The 14,794-nt window shown below is 43.3% G+C and overlaps 2 protein-coding genes across 5 annotated transcripts in view; one reads left to right on the top strand and one right to left on the bottom strand.

Moving 5' to 3' along the window:
• Nucleotides 1-972: 972 nt before the first annotated feature.
• Nucleotides 973-7,287, bottom strand: Cggbp1 (CGG triplet repeat binding protein 1). 3 transcript variants are annotated; one of them, XM_036203625.1, is made up of 3 exons: nucleotides 7,105-7,287; nucleotides 6,321-6,530; nucleotides 973-2,904 (listed from the first exon to the last, which is right to left on the bottom strand). In XM_036203625.1, the coding sequence occupies exon 3, from the start codon at nucleotides 2,882-2,884 to the stop codon at nucleotides 2,381-2,383; it is 504 nt and encodes a 167-aa protein (XP_036059518.1). In that variant the 5' UTR covers nucleotides 2,885-2,904; nucleotides 6,321-6,530; nucleotides 7,105-7,287; the 3' UTR covers nucleotides 973-2,380. The 3 variants fall into 3 exon arrangements, with proteins under 3 accessions (XP_036059518.1, XP_036059520.1, XP_036059519.1); XM_036203627.1 differs by having other exon boundaries at nucleotides 973-2,901; XM_036203626.1 differs by lacking the exon at nucleotides 7,105-7,287 and adding an exon at nucleotides 6,698-7,013.
• Nucleotides 7,288-7,630: 343 nt separating this feature from the next.
• Nucleotides 7,631-14,794, top strand: part of Znf654 (zinc finger protein 654) — a 54,924-nt gene continuing 47,760 nt past the window's right edge. For both annotated transcript variants that reach the window (XM_036203795.1, XM_036203794.1), the window contains exon 1: nucleotides 7,631-7,881. In XM_036203795.1, the coding sequence (XP_036059688.1) occupies nucleotides 7,696-7,881 (186 nt within the window). In that variant the 5' untranslated portion in view covers nucleotides 7,631-7,695. The remainder of the gene's footprint in view (nucleotides 7,882-14,794) is intronic.

Here is a 14,794-nt window from a genome sequence, read left to right as displayed (position 1 = left end):
ACCAGCTCCAAGAAACAAACTTTCATAATCAGTGAAGAAACATTAATACTAACTTTCCCCCAAGAGAATGGAAAACTCATTCTAAGGACGTGATCCAACCCTAACAGAATGAACTATGCCCCTAGAGATGCAAAATGTGAGAATAGTTGCAAGGCTGGAAAAGCAGTTCTATAGGAACTAAGTGACTGAAGTCAGTTATGACTGCAAGAAAGGCAAAGGTGAATGGTCTTCCTAGTGCAACATCAATCATGTTACTGGAGTACTGGGCGCTGTTCTGCCACGTTTACTGATAGTGCATAGTCCCAGACAATAGGGAATTAGAATGATCATTTCTATTCGGAAAATAGTGGTATAAAACTCAATTATTTCTTTAGTTGCTTAGATTTCCTGCCATCTTAGACAATTTAAACATGGTTGCCTGCAAATTCTGAGGAAGAAGCAATACACTGTTTACACTTTGCTGCTGATCTGTGTGCTTTACCAACTGCACTTAGTAAACAACTAGTCTAGACATTTATGTTCTACATGAATATAACCGAACATGAGAAAATGGAAACTACAAATTTTGAGAACTGATTTTTTTTTTTTCTTCCATAGCAGGCTTTTAAAATAGAAGAAGCAAGTGGTCACTTTGACAACCTGAATTGGGAATGTTAAATCTACAAAGGACCCTAAGACAAGCTGTTCTTAAAAACACAAATTATTGCTGGGCGTGGTGGTGCACGCCTTTAATCCCAGCACTCAGCAGGGAAAGAGGCGGATGCAGGTGGATCTCTGTGAGTTCAAGGTTAGCCTGGTCTGCATAGTGAGTTCCAGGACAGCCAGGTCTATGTAGAAAGACCTTGTCTCAAAAAAACCAAACCAAAAAAACAAAACAAAACAAAAAAAAAACCCCAAAACCAAACCAAGCCAAACAACCCAAAACCAAACCAAAAAAAAAAAACAACAAAAAAAAAACAAAAAAAAACCAAACAAACAAAACCAAACCAAACCAAACAAAAACCAACCCCACAAATTATATTACTTTTTACTAACTTTGGCTTTTGTTTAATGGAAATTTGCGGCACAATGACCTGAAAGTAACTCCAAGTCACACAGGGCATCTTGCCACTGATTTACAGTAGAAATATAACTTCAATGTTTTCAACTATTTGATTTTTTATTTTTATATTAAAGCTCTAAGTAAGTCTTCTGTTACTAAACTTTTAAAAAATATAATTTGGATCTGATGAGGAGGACTTATTTGAGCTAACTTCCTTCTAATAAGCTTGAAGAACAGTGAGGTTCAGAGAACCTAAGCATGGTTGACCTTTAACAGAACTGATTCTTTCTGACTCAAACAGCTAAGCAGCATCCTGCTTATTATCTCTACTATAAAATTCTTGCCTCATTTTTTAGATAACTGTTTAGCATCCAAGTTTTAAAACCTGTATCACCAGAGGCAAAGCAGTATAAGTCAAACTAAAACTCATTTCTAGTCTATTTACCTAAATAAACTCTTATGGAAAAATTAATGTATAGAAAGCAATTTTCTTATTTACTGTCAGCCAAAAAGGTACTAATTCCCTGTCAAAAGAGGAAACTGAACCACAGTGTATTTAAATGAAAAACAAAACAAAACAAAACAAAAAACCCAAAAAGTTTGCAAATCCAAGATGGTATTTAACATGAAAACTATGGTTCAAAAATTTGTGTTCATAGTTCGAGACGAAAATCTCATCACTGCAAAATCCCCCATGGCTTTTGACAAAGACATTAAGAGATTTTAGTCTTTTGGTCACTTGAAGCTGCTACCAAAGTACAAGTCTTTAAAAAGGCAAAGAAGACCGTGAGGAAGTAAAGGTTAGGCAATTATTTTACATACAAATCAAATGCAGTCTGAACAGTCATTTCTCCTAGAGATCTCAAGCTCTAAGAACATTTCCCGCCTTCTATTTTTGAAAAGAACTCAAACTTCAAGTTCCTGTGACGGGTATAGCCTGGCAGCAGCTTCAATTTTCTAGGCTAGTTCTCAATCCAAATAATTCAGTAACCTCACAAGAAATAATCATATATGGCAACACGGCTACAGCGCAGGGCAGTCCTTCCATGCACAAACATTTCAGGAGAAAAGCCATCAGGTTTAAAGATAACCACCAAGTTTCAGATATCCTAATACACTCTATAGCTAAGTTTTGCTTTATACCATCGGTGACTAAAATTAGCAATACGTTTTGCAGTGAAGTTTTTTTTCTTTTGCCTGCAACTATATACACATTGCAAAACTATTCTGTATCACATGATTTTAATGAAATAAATATAAAAATGAACCACACAATCAACACATTAACTTTAATACTCCACATTATTTATCTTGATCACAATGGTCAGAACTGCCTTGTCAACAATCTTGTGAGTTGAGGAGCTGATTTTCATTCTCATATCCATCAGGCAGATAGGCTCTCCTCAGCTGGTCTGACTTAGGTATGGATCCTCCGTTCTTCACATGTCGAGACAGGAACGCTCGGACTGCTGGATGATCAGCCTTCTCCAGGGGGATGTTGGCTTCCAGGCACATCTTCACAAAGTCCTGGATAACACTGACTTTCTCTGTCTGCGCAGTACTGTTGCACTGGAGAGATGCAGTCAGGGGCCTCTGCTTCTTTCTCACATTCTGCTCTTCAAATTCTGCCTTCCTCTTGGTGTGAGTCTTGGACTTGAGGTGGTCACTGATGGCAGACTTGCGAACATGATTCAGAACCACATTGCAAGAAGTGCAGAAGAGCTTTCCTCCATCTTCGTGAAGCTCACCTCCAAATTCAGTGACTCGATCCAGAGGGGTCACATACAAAGCAGTCTTAGAACGATTTCGGGCAGGTGGTGCTGTTACTACGAACCGTTCCATTTTGACTGAGTACAGTTCTTCTACAACAAGAGAAAGATGTAAGTATCACGAAAATAGTTCCTTCTAGAAGGGTTTAACTATAAAAGGTGGGGTTATAAGTGCTTTCTTAAGAGTAAAGATTTAAAGGAAAACCAATCCCCCCTCTTTCCCTGCAAACCCCAAACTTATTCAATGATCTTCAATATCCCGCAAATCTTTAATTCAGTTTGGTAGGTTGTATGTCTTTTAAGTCTTATCTGAAATACTCAAGAAAAGCAAAACTAAACCAAATTAGCAGCAAACAACAAATGTCCATTCCTTGACATTTGTGTGTATGTGGTATATGCCATGTGCACACCTTATTTTTTTAAATAGCTTCCCGACACTGCTGAGATCAGCTTTTACATGGAGGCTGGGGATCTGAACTCAGGTCCACATACTTGCACAGGAAGCAGTACACCTACTAAGCCAACTCCCCAATACCTTGACTTTTTTCTTTTTTCTTTTTTTTGTCTTTATTTTTTTCTTATACTGCTGTGGGATGTTCTGTATGTCAAATGTGTTGCTCTGATTGTTAAAATAAATAAAGTGCTGATTGGCCAGTAGCCAGGCAGAAAGGATAGGGTAGGAGGGACAAGGAGGAGGAGAATTCTGGAAGTGAAGGCTGAGAGAGACAAGGCCAGCCGCCGCCATGACAAGAGATAAGGTACTGGTAAGCCATGAGCTATGATAGAAATGGGCTAAATATAAGAGTAAGAGCTAGACAATGGTAGGCCTGAGCTAATGGTCAAGCAGTTTAAATAATATGTCTATGTGTTTATTTTACAAGTGGGTTGTTGGACTAACAGGGCTTGGTGGCACCTGGAGAGAAGCTCTCCAACTACATTATATCTTGACTTTTATGACAAATAAATTAGATTCATGAATAACTCAAATTATTCTAGATATTTCTATCTTTTAGGAAATTCCCCCCCCCCCCCCCCCAGGGTTTCTCTGTGTAGTTTTGGCGCCTGTCCTGGATCTTACTCTGTAGACCAGGCTGGCCTCAAACTCACAGAGATCCACTAGGCTCTGAATCCCAAGTGCTGGGTTTAAAGGCATGCATTATCGCTGCCCGGCCATTCAGAATATTAATAGCACTAATTGCCCAAGTCAGATGTGTTCAAGTTCCCAAGTCAATTGTAGGAAATTGATTTTGAAAACTCAGCTGTGCACAAACTTGACAGCCAAACTTGTTTTAAGAAAAAAACGAAGACCATAAACAACAGCAACTGTGTACAATGGACATTAAAACTGGAGGCTTATATATAGTTGAAAATAAGTATGTATTTAAGGAAGGGTCTCACTGCCTAGTGGTGGTGGTGGTGGCGGTGGTGGTGGTGGCGGCGGCGGCAGCAGCAGCACACGCCTTTAGTCTTAGCACTGGTGTTCAGATACAGAGTTCTAGGACAGCCAAGGATACAAAGAGAAACCAGTTTCTAAAAAAAGGACAGGGCCTCACTCTGTAGACATAGAGATGGACCCATCTTTGCCTCTTCCTGAGTGCTTGATATTATAAGTGTATGACACCATGCCTGGAAAAAATAAGTTATTTTTAATACATGTGTACCTCTAAGATCTTTTAAAGGGAGATAATCAAGATAAGCCAGTATTTTCTTTAACACTGGTTTCGTTTCCACTGAAGAATAATTTTTATTTCTCTTAACATAGTGAGCAATATGTGATAGAGTCTATCAAACTTGATGTTTAAAAGAGTAAATGAATGGCTGGGTGTACAATTCAGTGGCAGAGCAATTGCCTCGTATGAGCTAAGTCCTGGGTTTGACCCCAGCAATACAAAAAAAAAACAAAACAAAAAAAAAACAAAAAAACCCAAACCAAAACAGAACAAACAAAAAAAGCCAAAACCAAATGAACAAGAATCTCTGAGTAACCATTTATCCAAATATGTATTTTAGAAGCAGCTTAATAACTCACTTTAGCCAAATAACAAACTTTAAAAACCCCAAACCCCCCAAAACCTGTTGTCCAGCCTGGTTTTCAATGTGAAATCCTCCTGCCGCAGTTTCCGAGTAGTGGGGATTACAGGTATGCATCACCACACTTGGCTGCTTTTTACTTCTTACAGTTACGTGTGTGTGTGTGAGCTCTGTGCTGGCACATGTGTGGAGTTCAGAGGACAACTGGACCGAGCTGGATCTCCCTCTTCACCAAGTGGTTGCAAGGCCTGACCTCCCGTTGTCAGGCTTGGCAGGAAGCACCTTACTCTGAGTCATGTCCCCAGTCCCACAAACCTCTCAAAAGGATCACTGGACCATCAGCTTAAAAACTACAAATACTGAAAACCCAAGGCAACGCATACACGCTGGTAACAAGTAATTCAAACATTTGTTTAATGTTTAAAACAAAGTAAGTTTTACCCCCCTGGGACCATGCCCCTGAGCTAACTTCTTATAATAATCAAAATTTAAAGAGACTAAAATGAACGGTAAAATTCAAATGGAATAATTTTGTTATAAACATGTTGGAGAAATATTTCCAAATATGTTCTGAAGAATTAGTTTTTATGAGTATAATTACAATTCATGGATTATCCCACTGTATTAGTTTACTTGCTGGGCAACATTAACATTCTTTCAATTTTTGTCAGTATGTTAGCAAAAATCTATGGACCCAAATTAGAGGACTTAGCAGGTCATGAAAATTCTGAGCCAGGTGGTGGTGGCAACCCCTTTAATCCCACCCAGCACTCGGGAGGCACAGACAGGCAAATCTCTGTGAATTGGAGGCTAGCCTGGTCTACAGTGCGGAGATCCAGGACAGGCACCAAAACTACACAGAGAAATCCTGTCTTGGAAAAAAAAAAAAATTCTGTAAGGCACAAAAAGTCTAGAATTTAATATGCTTAATTTTTGTGGATTTCTGACTCTTTGACACAAGTCTTGTCAGATACTGTGTTAGGGTAGAGATTTCCCATGGCAGAAGGACAGACATGCCAATGACTTCTGCTTAAAAGACTCAGTATTTGCAATTTCTACATGTATTCTATACCTACAAAACCAACCTGTTCTAGTAGCAATGAATGGCTATAGGACAGTTATGAAAAATCCTGACTTCTTGTTTTGGGTTCCCCTTCCATTTTTTTCCGCCATGGAAGTATATTTAAGTACTTGGACTGCAATCCTAGAAATAATGAATCTGTAATTCTTGTACTAATGTGAGGCCTGAACTTTTCTGACCTTTCAACTTGCAAAGTTTGTTCCGGATATTGCCGATGCAAATATCCACCTCGTAGAGGGATGACGATCTTTTCGTTACAAGCATTTTTCCGAAGCCAGAAACATTTTAAACAAATGAGGAAGTAGAGAAGTTACATGCACGAACTAGCTAACAAAAGCGAAGCAGCACTTTACTAAAGCAAAACTAAACTCGGAAGTTTTCAAGTCGAAATATTTACCGGCTTAATTTCCAGTGTTTTGCTTTTTCCTTGATAGTAAGCAGTCAGGGCTTTCCGGTGCAAAACTAGAGCCGCATCCAACCCGAGCAACTTTCCGTTTGTTCAGACCCGGAGACGCCTTCGAATCAGTTTTTCAACAGGTGGTGGTGGGGAAAGAGTTTCTGGGCTTGCACCCTATTTTCCCTGCGGCGCCGGGCAGTCATGCCTTTACTGTAAAACACAACAACAAACAGAAAGGGAAGATGGTGGAGGGGCGGGAAAGGTCGGCCGCGGGCCCGCCGCCGAGCGTCTGGGGGCACGCACGACCCCGGGGGGGGGGGGGAGCTGCATGCAGCCTTCCCGAGGCGCGATCCGGGGGAGGCTGGAGGGGCACAGACCTCCAGGCAGCTCCGGGCCGTGTGGGCCCGCCCGGGGCGGGTGTCCCCGCGGCCCGCGCGCTCCACAGGCCCGAGGCTCCGGTGGGGGCGGGGAAGGCGGGCGCGGGCCGCCCGACGTCTAGACAGTCTCCTCCCGCCGCGCCGGCCGAGGTGGCGCCCCAGCGCCGAGACCCCGCCTGCGGGCCCGGGGCCGCGTCCCAGCTGCCCCGCGAGGGCCCGACAAGTCGGCCGCCGACTCGGTGGCCGTCCCTGGGGAGGGGGCGGCTTGCGCCGGCCGAGGCCGTCGCTGTCAGGTCGCCCGTCTCCTCCCTCCTCCTCCTCCCCGGGCCGCCGGCCCCGCCCCCGGCTCCCTCTCCCGGGGGGCCCCAAGGCCCCGGCCCGCCGCCCGCACCAACGGCCAAGCCCACCTTCCGTCTTCCCAGCTCTTCGGGACCGTAGGATCGGGCCGCCGTTAGGGGAAGTGCAACGAGCCCTCGGCGGGGAAACGAGCAGAGGACGGAGGGAAGGCAGAGCAACGGGATGAAGGAGGTCCCGTTGCGGCCGCCGCCGCTGCTGCTGCCGCCGCTGCCGCCGCCGCTGCCGCCGCCGCCGCCGCCGCCCGAGCGAACCCCGCCGCGGCCGCCGTGTCCCCCGCCGCGCCCCGTCCTCGGGCGCGCCCTATGGCAGAGCTCGTAGGCGGTCCTCAGCAACCGCCGAGCGGCCTTGGCCAACAGGCGGCGGGGCTGCCCGACAGACGGCTGAGTTAACCAATGGAGGTGGAGGGCGGGCGTGCTTATGATTGGCGGTTCCCTTCCTCCAGTGAAAACTGGGGGCGTGGGTGGGCGGAGCCGGAAGTAGAGCCCAGCCGAGTGGCCCCTGTCCGGCTGGGGCGGAGGGAAAGGAGGAGGGAACTAGAGGAGGAGGAGGAGGAGGTTAACCCAGGCAGCGGCGGCGGCGGCGGTAGCGGCGGCGGCGGCGGCGGCGCAGGGGCTGGGTACGCGCTGGGCGGCGAGAGCCTCATGGCGGAGGAAGAGAGCGATCAAGAGGCCGAACGCCTCGGAGAAGAGCTCGTGGCCATTGTGGAGTCCCCCCCGGGCCCTGCGGGGCTCAGAGCTGCGGGCGACGGCAGAGGGGCCGCCGGCGTTAGCGGCTGTGGCGGCGGCGTCGGGATCAGCAGCCGGGATTACTGCCGACGCTTCTGTCAGGTGAGGCGCCCGTCGGCCGCCCGGACTTGTCACCGGGCTCCTGGGCCTCTGCGCGGCTCCTGGCCTGCTGGCCCACGGATCCGGGCTGTGTCCCGGGACTGATCCTCCGGCCGGACGGGGAGGGGAGTCCGGGAAGCCCCGGTTCCCCTCTCGGAACCTCTCCCGGCTCGGCGTTGGGGGGGACGGGGAGCAGGTTGGGGGGGGGGTGACTTGCGGACTTCGGGGTGAGGAGAAAGTGAGTTTGCCGTGGTGGAGGGGGCCCGGGAGCAGGACGGTCAGCTGGGAAGAACCGCGTCCGGACCTGTGCCTGCCCCACGCAGACCCCCCCCTCGTGCCCGAGGGTCCCGCCTTTCTACGTTGCCTGCCCGGTTCCTCTCACTTCTGCCGAGCTCCGCCGCCTTTCTCTAAGACCCCGCACCGCCACCCCCCCCCCGGGGGGGGGGCCGGCATTCTGGTTTTGGGGAGACACCGGGCACGCTATCACCCCACCGCCCGCCCTGCTGTCATCCCCACCCCTCCCCCTCCGCCAGGGTCTCCTGTCATTCCCTCGCCGGGTCCCTCCGGGCCGGTTCTTCAGTTGGCTTTGGCACCGACCCACCGTTAGCTACTTTCCACCACCCCTCCCCTCCCCCGACTCCCCCGGGTGGGCAGGGCTGTTTGGGGTGCGGGACGTTGATGATGGAGTGATTGTCACCTTTCCCTTTTTTTTTTTTTTTTTGGCCCCCCCCCCCCCCCCTTTTTTTTTTTCTCCGACAAACACCGTTTCCTAATTAACTGCACACGGAGAAAAGTCGTTTTCCTGAAACTAGTGCCCTGGTTACACCGCCCCTCCCCCAGCCTTTAAGTTACACGTTTTTTGGTTAGTCTGTTACCTTCAGTGTCGGGAAAGTGACAGTAAATTATTTCCTGTAGTCCGCGGGCCGCTTTTAGGATTGGGATGTAGTTTTGTGTTGAGTCGTGAGCAAATATAGGGGGCAACCTACATGTCTAGGAATAAAGTTTGTAAAATCTGCATTCTCATCCGCATTCATTTGTAACACACGTCTTTTTTTTTTTTTTTTTTTTACATTCACAACTCTTCTTATAAAAAGATACTTTTTCATACTACCTTTAAAACATGTTTCTTCTTGTTCACTTCCTTGCGCTACCATTTCTTAGCTGTTTGCCTGTACGAGTTACTTAACCCCTGTGCCTTAGTTTCCTCTTTTGTCAATTGGGATAGTTGCTAGCTGGGTAAATACATGAATGGTTTGCATCAGCTAGCCGTTAATTTCACTCAGGTCACAGGTGCGAAATAAAGCGAACGAAGAGTGGGCATTAAATTGGTTGGCATTTCATTTTATGTCCTGCCAAGCATTTAAGGGGAAAAAGGAAGATAAAGTTGATATTTTTGGATAAGTTACTAATGGTTGAATTTAAATTTTCTTTTGGCAAGTTTTTGCCAATGTCATAGGTAAATTGGTTTGAAGGTCGAAACAGTCTGGGTGTGGACAATGTATATCTTTAACACTTTTTCTCTATTTAGTGTTTTCATCTTGACAGTTGATGTTCACTGAAGTTCACTGTCTTGATTTTTAAAGACATTTTCATTTGTCTTCTAACTACATGTTCAATGTTTAGCAACCGCTATGTTTGTAGACTATGCACCTAGGAACTTTAAATAGGCAAATTAGCATGCACTTGATATTTTAAATATATTCTGAGACAAATGGTATCACACCTTTCACTTTTTATTTTTTAAAAGAACAACTTTTCTCTTTCTCTCTGTTTCTGCCCCCCACCCCCATCCACCCCCTGTGTGTGTGTGTGTGTGTGTGTGTGTGTGTGTGTGTGGGTGTGGGTGTGTGTGTGTATACACTGGGCATTGACACCAAGGCTATATCTCCCATCCAGTTCTACCCGCAGCTTGGTAGTGTTAATTTATTTGCTCAATGACTCTGCATTGCTGAAAATTTTGAGTGCCAGAGCATTTTTGGAGAACTTTTACCTACCCTTAAATTTCTTCCTGAAGTTAATTTTTTAAGAACAAATGAGCAAATATAGCTTATGAAAAACTGTGACTACACCTGAGGGAAGGACACCAGGAGCACAAGTTCAAGGGTTGCCTGGGTTACATTGAGAGACCCCAAGTCAATAAACAAAACAAAATCGGATTCTGATAGTTGACTTTAAAATGTTTTAAGGACTAATGAAGTTTACTGTTTTTAAATTTCCAACTTTTGAATAACCAAGACTAAAACTGAACAGGAAAAATGTAGTGAACTTTTATATAACTAAGTTATGAATTATATTGAAATACCTTCGGATTACCAAATTTTCCCTGAAAATTCATTACCTATTTTAGAGATCACTTATAGAGCTGTTTTAAAATTCCTGTTCTGGTTTTATTTTCCAAGTGAGCTTTATATATACATATATTATTTTTACATATTTAAAATGGAATGAAAGACTCACTTAATGCCATTTTATCTATTTCTTAATAAAATAGGAGTATATTAATTGTTTGATTTATTTATTGTGAGGAAAACAGTGGCCTATATAGCTGTATTCCCAAAAGATCAATTCTTTTAAACAATTAAGATTCTATTATTTACTAATAGTGATAATAAATAACTTGATTTATTAGCAAATTACCTAATCATGAGTAATTCTTAAAATAGATAATTTACTCTTATCTACTGTCTGACAGTAAGCTAAATATATAAATTATGTATACAGTTTAGTGATATTGAGAAGAAAATGTACAACTTATCTACTTTTTGGAGGGAAATAGGAATCACAATTTCTTGGCAGTAGCTGCTAGGGTTGTGGGGGAAAGGAACGGAACTTAAGGGAAAGTAAAACAACAGACTCCGGACTAATGGCTTCCAATTACCTCCTCCCTTGGCCTTCCCAAGTAATGCTCTCGCAGAATGGGTACCTACCCCATACTTAATTTGCTTTGATATGAGCAGGAAGGGAAGGCAGCTTTTACTAAGAGCCTATTAACTCTTCACCTTCAGATATCAAGTTACATAACAGAATTTGAAGCCTAAACAAGTTAACTTTTCTTGGATTCCAAAGGAAGGGCAAGGTAGGATTTGAATTCCGACTTCAATATCTACTGCAAGGCAAATAATCAAACACATACTTTGAATTGTGTGGTGTAGGTGGGATTGAGTGGTGAGAAGTTAGCAACAGGCAGGGGGCAAAAATCCTGAAAGGACTCAAGGAAGCTCGGATACAAAGTTTCAAAGAGCCAGGTGTGGTGAAGTGGCCCACACCTTTAATTCCTGCACTCAGGAGGCTGAGGCAGATGGATCTCTGAGTTGGAGGCCAGCCTGGTCCACAGAGTGAGTTCCCGGACAGCCAGGAGTATGTAGAAGACTGTCTCAAAAGACAAACAAACCAAACCAAAAGAAAAACAAAAACCACCTTCTACAGAGTGAGTTCCAGGACAGCCAGGAGTATGTAGAAGACTGTCTCAAAAGACAAACCAAAAAACAAAACAAAAGAAAAACAAAAACCACCTAAAGTTTAAAAGAAAAGTTTAAAGGGGATGCTTTACTATACCATAGTAGTAAAACTTATTTTCAAGAGACATCATTTTATCTCCCTTGACTTGTTAAGTGCAGGAAACATTCACTCAGTTCCTAAAACCTACACTAATTTGACTTTGGTCATATATTGTCAGGTAAACAAGTTAAAACATGTCATTCTTAGTTTTAGTAGCAGAATGGTTACAATGAGCCACATAGCTGGATCTGATAGGTTCAAGTAGACTGTAAAATTATGTTGTACTACAGTGGCCTTAACAGCACCCAAGGAAGACAGCAAGCATATAAAATGAGGGAATGGACATAATGAACATGAAGCTCTCATGTTCCTTCCTAGCACATGGGTAGGAGTAAAAGACAGAAGCTATTAATATTTCTGTGATGCGAAATCCCCTGCCAGTTTAAGAGGGGCATTAGAGATAATCTTATCTTTGGAGTTGATAGCTTTTATTTCATAATGAACTTCAGAGAATACTATAAAATGTTACCATCTTTAAATTTTAGTGTTTGTAAATATTGTCATAGCTAGACGCTCCTGATGAATAAGGCACAGTGATTTGCAAAGCAATTACATTTTCTTTCTGGTGGGTTTTCAGGAATTTTGTTTCCTGCAAGGGGCATTTGGCAGTCTCAGAATGGATTATCCTGACAGGCAACTAGTTGGTGGGGGCTAGAAATGCTGCCCAGCCTTCAACATCCGACAGTAAACCTGGTCTAACATGCAGGTGGTACCTAGGTGAGAAAGCCTCTTATACCTTTAATTTTGTAATGAGCTGGTTTTCTATTTGGTTTGTTCTTAGCAAAAGGTACTAATAATTCTTCAGTAAGTTTAACAGCAATTATGGTCTATGCAAGACCTCTGAAGAGATGGATCTTAACAGAAAAGGGGTTTGCCTTTTCTTTTACAAGATACATGTTTAATGTCTTTTCAAAGACATTCAACGGCCTTAATATGTTGGACTTGTTGCAGAATTTAGACAGTATTTACACTTGTATGAAAGATTTCTGGGGGTGTATCATTCACTATTTTTATTTTTAATTCTTGTTATTAATTGGCATTACCTTTTAATTTATCTTTAATCAATGTACATATTTCAAAAAGTCACTTATAAGGCCTAAATATGAGGACTTCCTTTTTGCTGCAAGTTCAGACGTGATTGAAGTTGCTTAGATTTACTGCTCATGTAGAGTCTTGATTAGATAGTTCAGGATGGCACTGTAGCCTCATTATGATTGCACAGCTGCTATTACTTAGCCATCCTCGCTTCCTGGTTTATCCGATAAGCCAAGATATGTGCTCGGATTCCAGCTATCACATCTGACTTTTACGTGACAAGAGTATTTCTTGTGGGTATTTCTGTGGGGTAATTGAAAAATATCTTCCTGGGCAGTGTTGGTGCACACTTTCAATCCCAGTACTCGGAAGGCAGAGGCAGGCGGATCTCTGTGAGTTTGAGGCCAGCCTGGGCTACAGAGTAAGTTCCAGGAAAGGTGCAAAGCTACACAGAGAAACCTTGTCTCAAAAAACCAAAAAAAAAAAAAAAGGAAAATATCTTGCCCTAAATCCTCTTCACTGGCTTCTTCCACCTTGTTTAGGTATCCCCATCCACAAAGAATGTTAGAACTTATTAAAAATGATTAATTAATGCTTATGATTCTATTTAGTGAGGAAGGAAGAAAACAAGTTTGGGTATTGAGTTATAGAGGCAACCAACTTCTTATTTGCCGGCGATGGGTGGTGGTGGGTGTGGGTGTGCATAACTTAAAAAAAACCATTTTCTTCCCTTTCATTTCAGAGACAGTCACTTGCAACTTACACACACACACACACACACACACACACCTTACCTGCTTAGGATTTTCCCCCTATTGTTAGGTGTGATCAGGTGACCTAGGTGAGGGAGAAAGTAGGGACCATCTCGCCCTTCTGTTACTGAGTACATCCAGCATGAACTCTTGTGTCTACTCCTTTTCTTCACATGTCCCTTATGGATACCTTTTCTCTGTTTATTTTGAGACCCTTTCTTACAGTTCTCTCCACAGGAACAGCTAAGGGTTAGGTTCCATTCTGGGAAAGAAAGAGACCTGGGGCAAATTTTAATCCCATTTTTGTGATTTTTTTTTTTTTTTTTTACTCTTTTTACTTCCACTTTTACAAGTATGTAGTTCCTCACATTCCTGTAATCCCAACACCCTCTCCCTCACCCCACCCCCCAGGATTGTGAGGTCCTTAAAGCACAGATTAGTCTGTTCCTGAACTTCTTCCACTGATGGTTTATATTTTACCTTCCCAGGTTTCAAGCTAGGAACAGTTTCATACAACTACTTTCTAGCTCCCAAAATGTAGTCATGAATCCTACGTTTTGACATCTTTGTGGGTTTAGGTCTTTTAAAACAAAAGTATTTTAACTCTTATTTTAGTTGAATTTTCAAATGAGAACAGAGTAAATGTGTATTTATTCTGCCACATCTAAATATTTGTTGAAAATTAGCTCAGTAAAGAATAAATAAAAGGTTGAGTGTGGTGGTTCCTACTTTTAATCCCGGCACTTGGGGGGCAGAGGTAGTCAGATCTGTGAGTTTGAGGTCAGCCTGGTCTACAGAGTGAGTTACAGAACAACCAGGGCTACATAGAGAAACCGTGTCTCAAGAAAAACAAACAATAAAAAAAGAATAAATGTAAAAGATGAAGGCAAGTATGGACAGTAACTTGCACTGATTTTTACTCCCTTTTGCCAAGTAGCCTCCATGGTCTATTGTACTGTGAGTGTTCAGAGCTACCAATCAATTACTGCATCACTTTATATGATGCATATGTTCCTTCTAGTCTTCTTTGTTTGTTTGTTTTTTCGAGACAGGGTTTCTCTGTCTAGCTTTGCACCTTTCCTGGAATTCACTCTGTAGCCCAGGCTGGCCTCGAATTCAAAGAGATCCGCCTGTCTCTGCCTCCCTAGTGCTGGGATTAAAGACGTGTGCCACCACCGCCCGACCCTTCTAGTCTTCTTTAAAAAGTGGTCTTTAAACAATGGTTTTCAGGAATTCGAGTATTAGAAACATTTCCAGTTTTCATAAAAGGTGAAGTTCATGAAAGGCTCTTTACTTATTTATTAATAATTAGGGAGCACAAGACAAAATCAATTAGTCTCATGTTCTTTAATACTTTTTAGGTTGACTTTCATGGTGAAGTCTAATTGTTGCTAATGGTATAATAGCAAACTATTGAGAACCACTTCAGTGACAAATGACATGGGAATATGTCCCCTCCCCCAAGTCATGCTTGTAAAGAACATTTATGCACATGCAAAACTGTTTTAGCAGGCTGACTATCCCTTATCCAAGATGCTTAAAACCAGATGGAAATGTTTTTCATTTAAGAT

The sequence above is a fragment of the Onychomys torridus genome, chromosome 12, assembly GCF_903995425.1.
Source record: "Onychomys torridus chromosome 12, mOncTor1.1, whole genome shotgun sequence".
Taxonomy (NCBI): Eukaryota; Metazoa; Chordata; class Mammalia; order Rodentia; family Cricetidae; genus Onychomys; species Onychomys torridus.
This window is presented reverse-complemented; position numbering and strand designations above follow the sequence as displayed.

What these genes read in the sequence shown, in the direction of transcription:
- Cggbp1 (XM_036203625.1), bottom strand. Translation starts at nt 2,884, where the DNA reads ATGGAACGGTTCGTAGTAACAGCACCACCTGCCCGAAATCGTTCTAAG.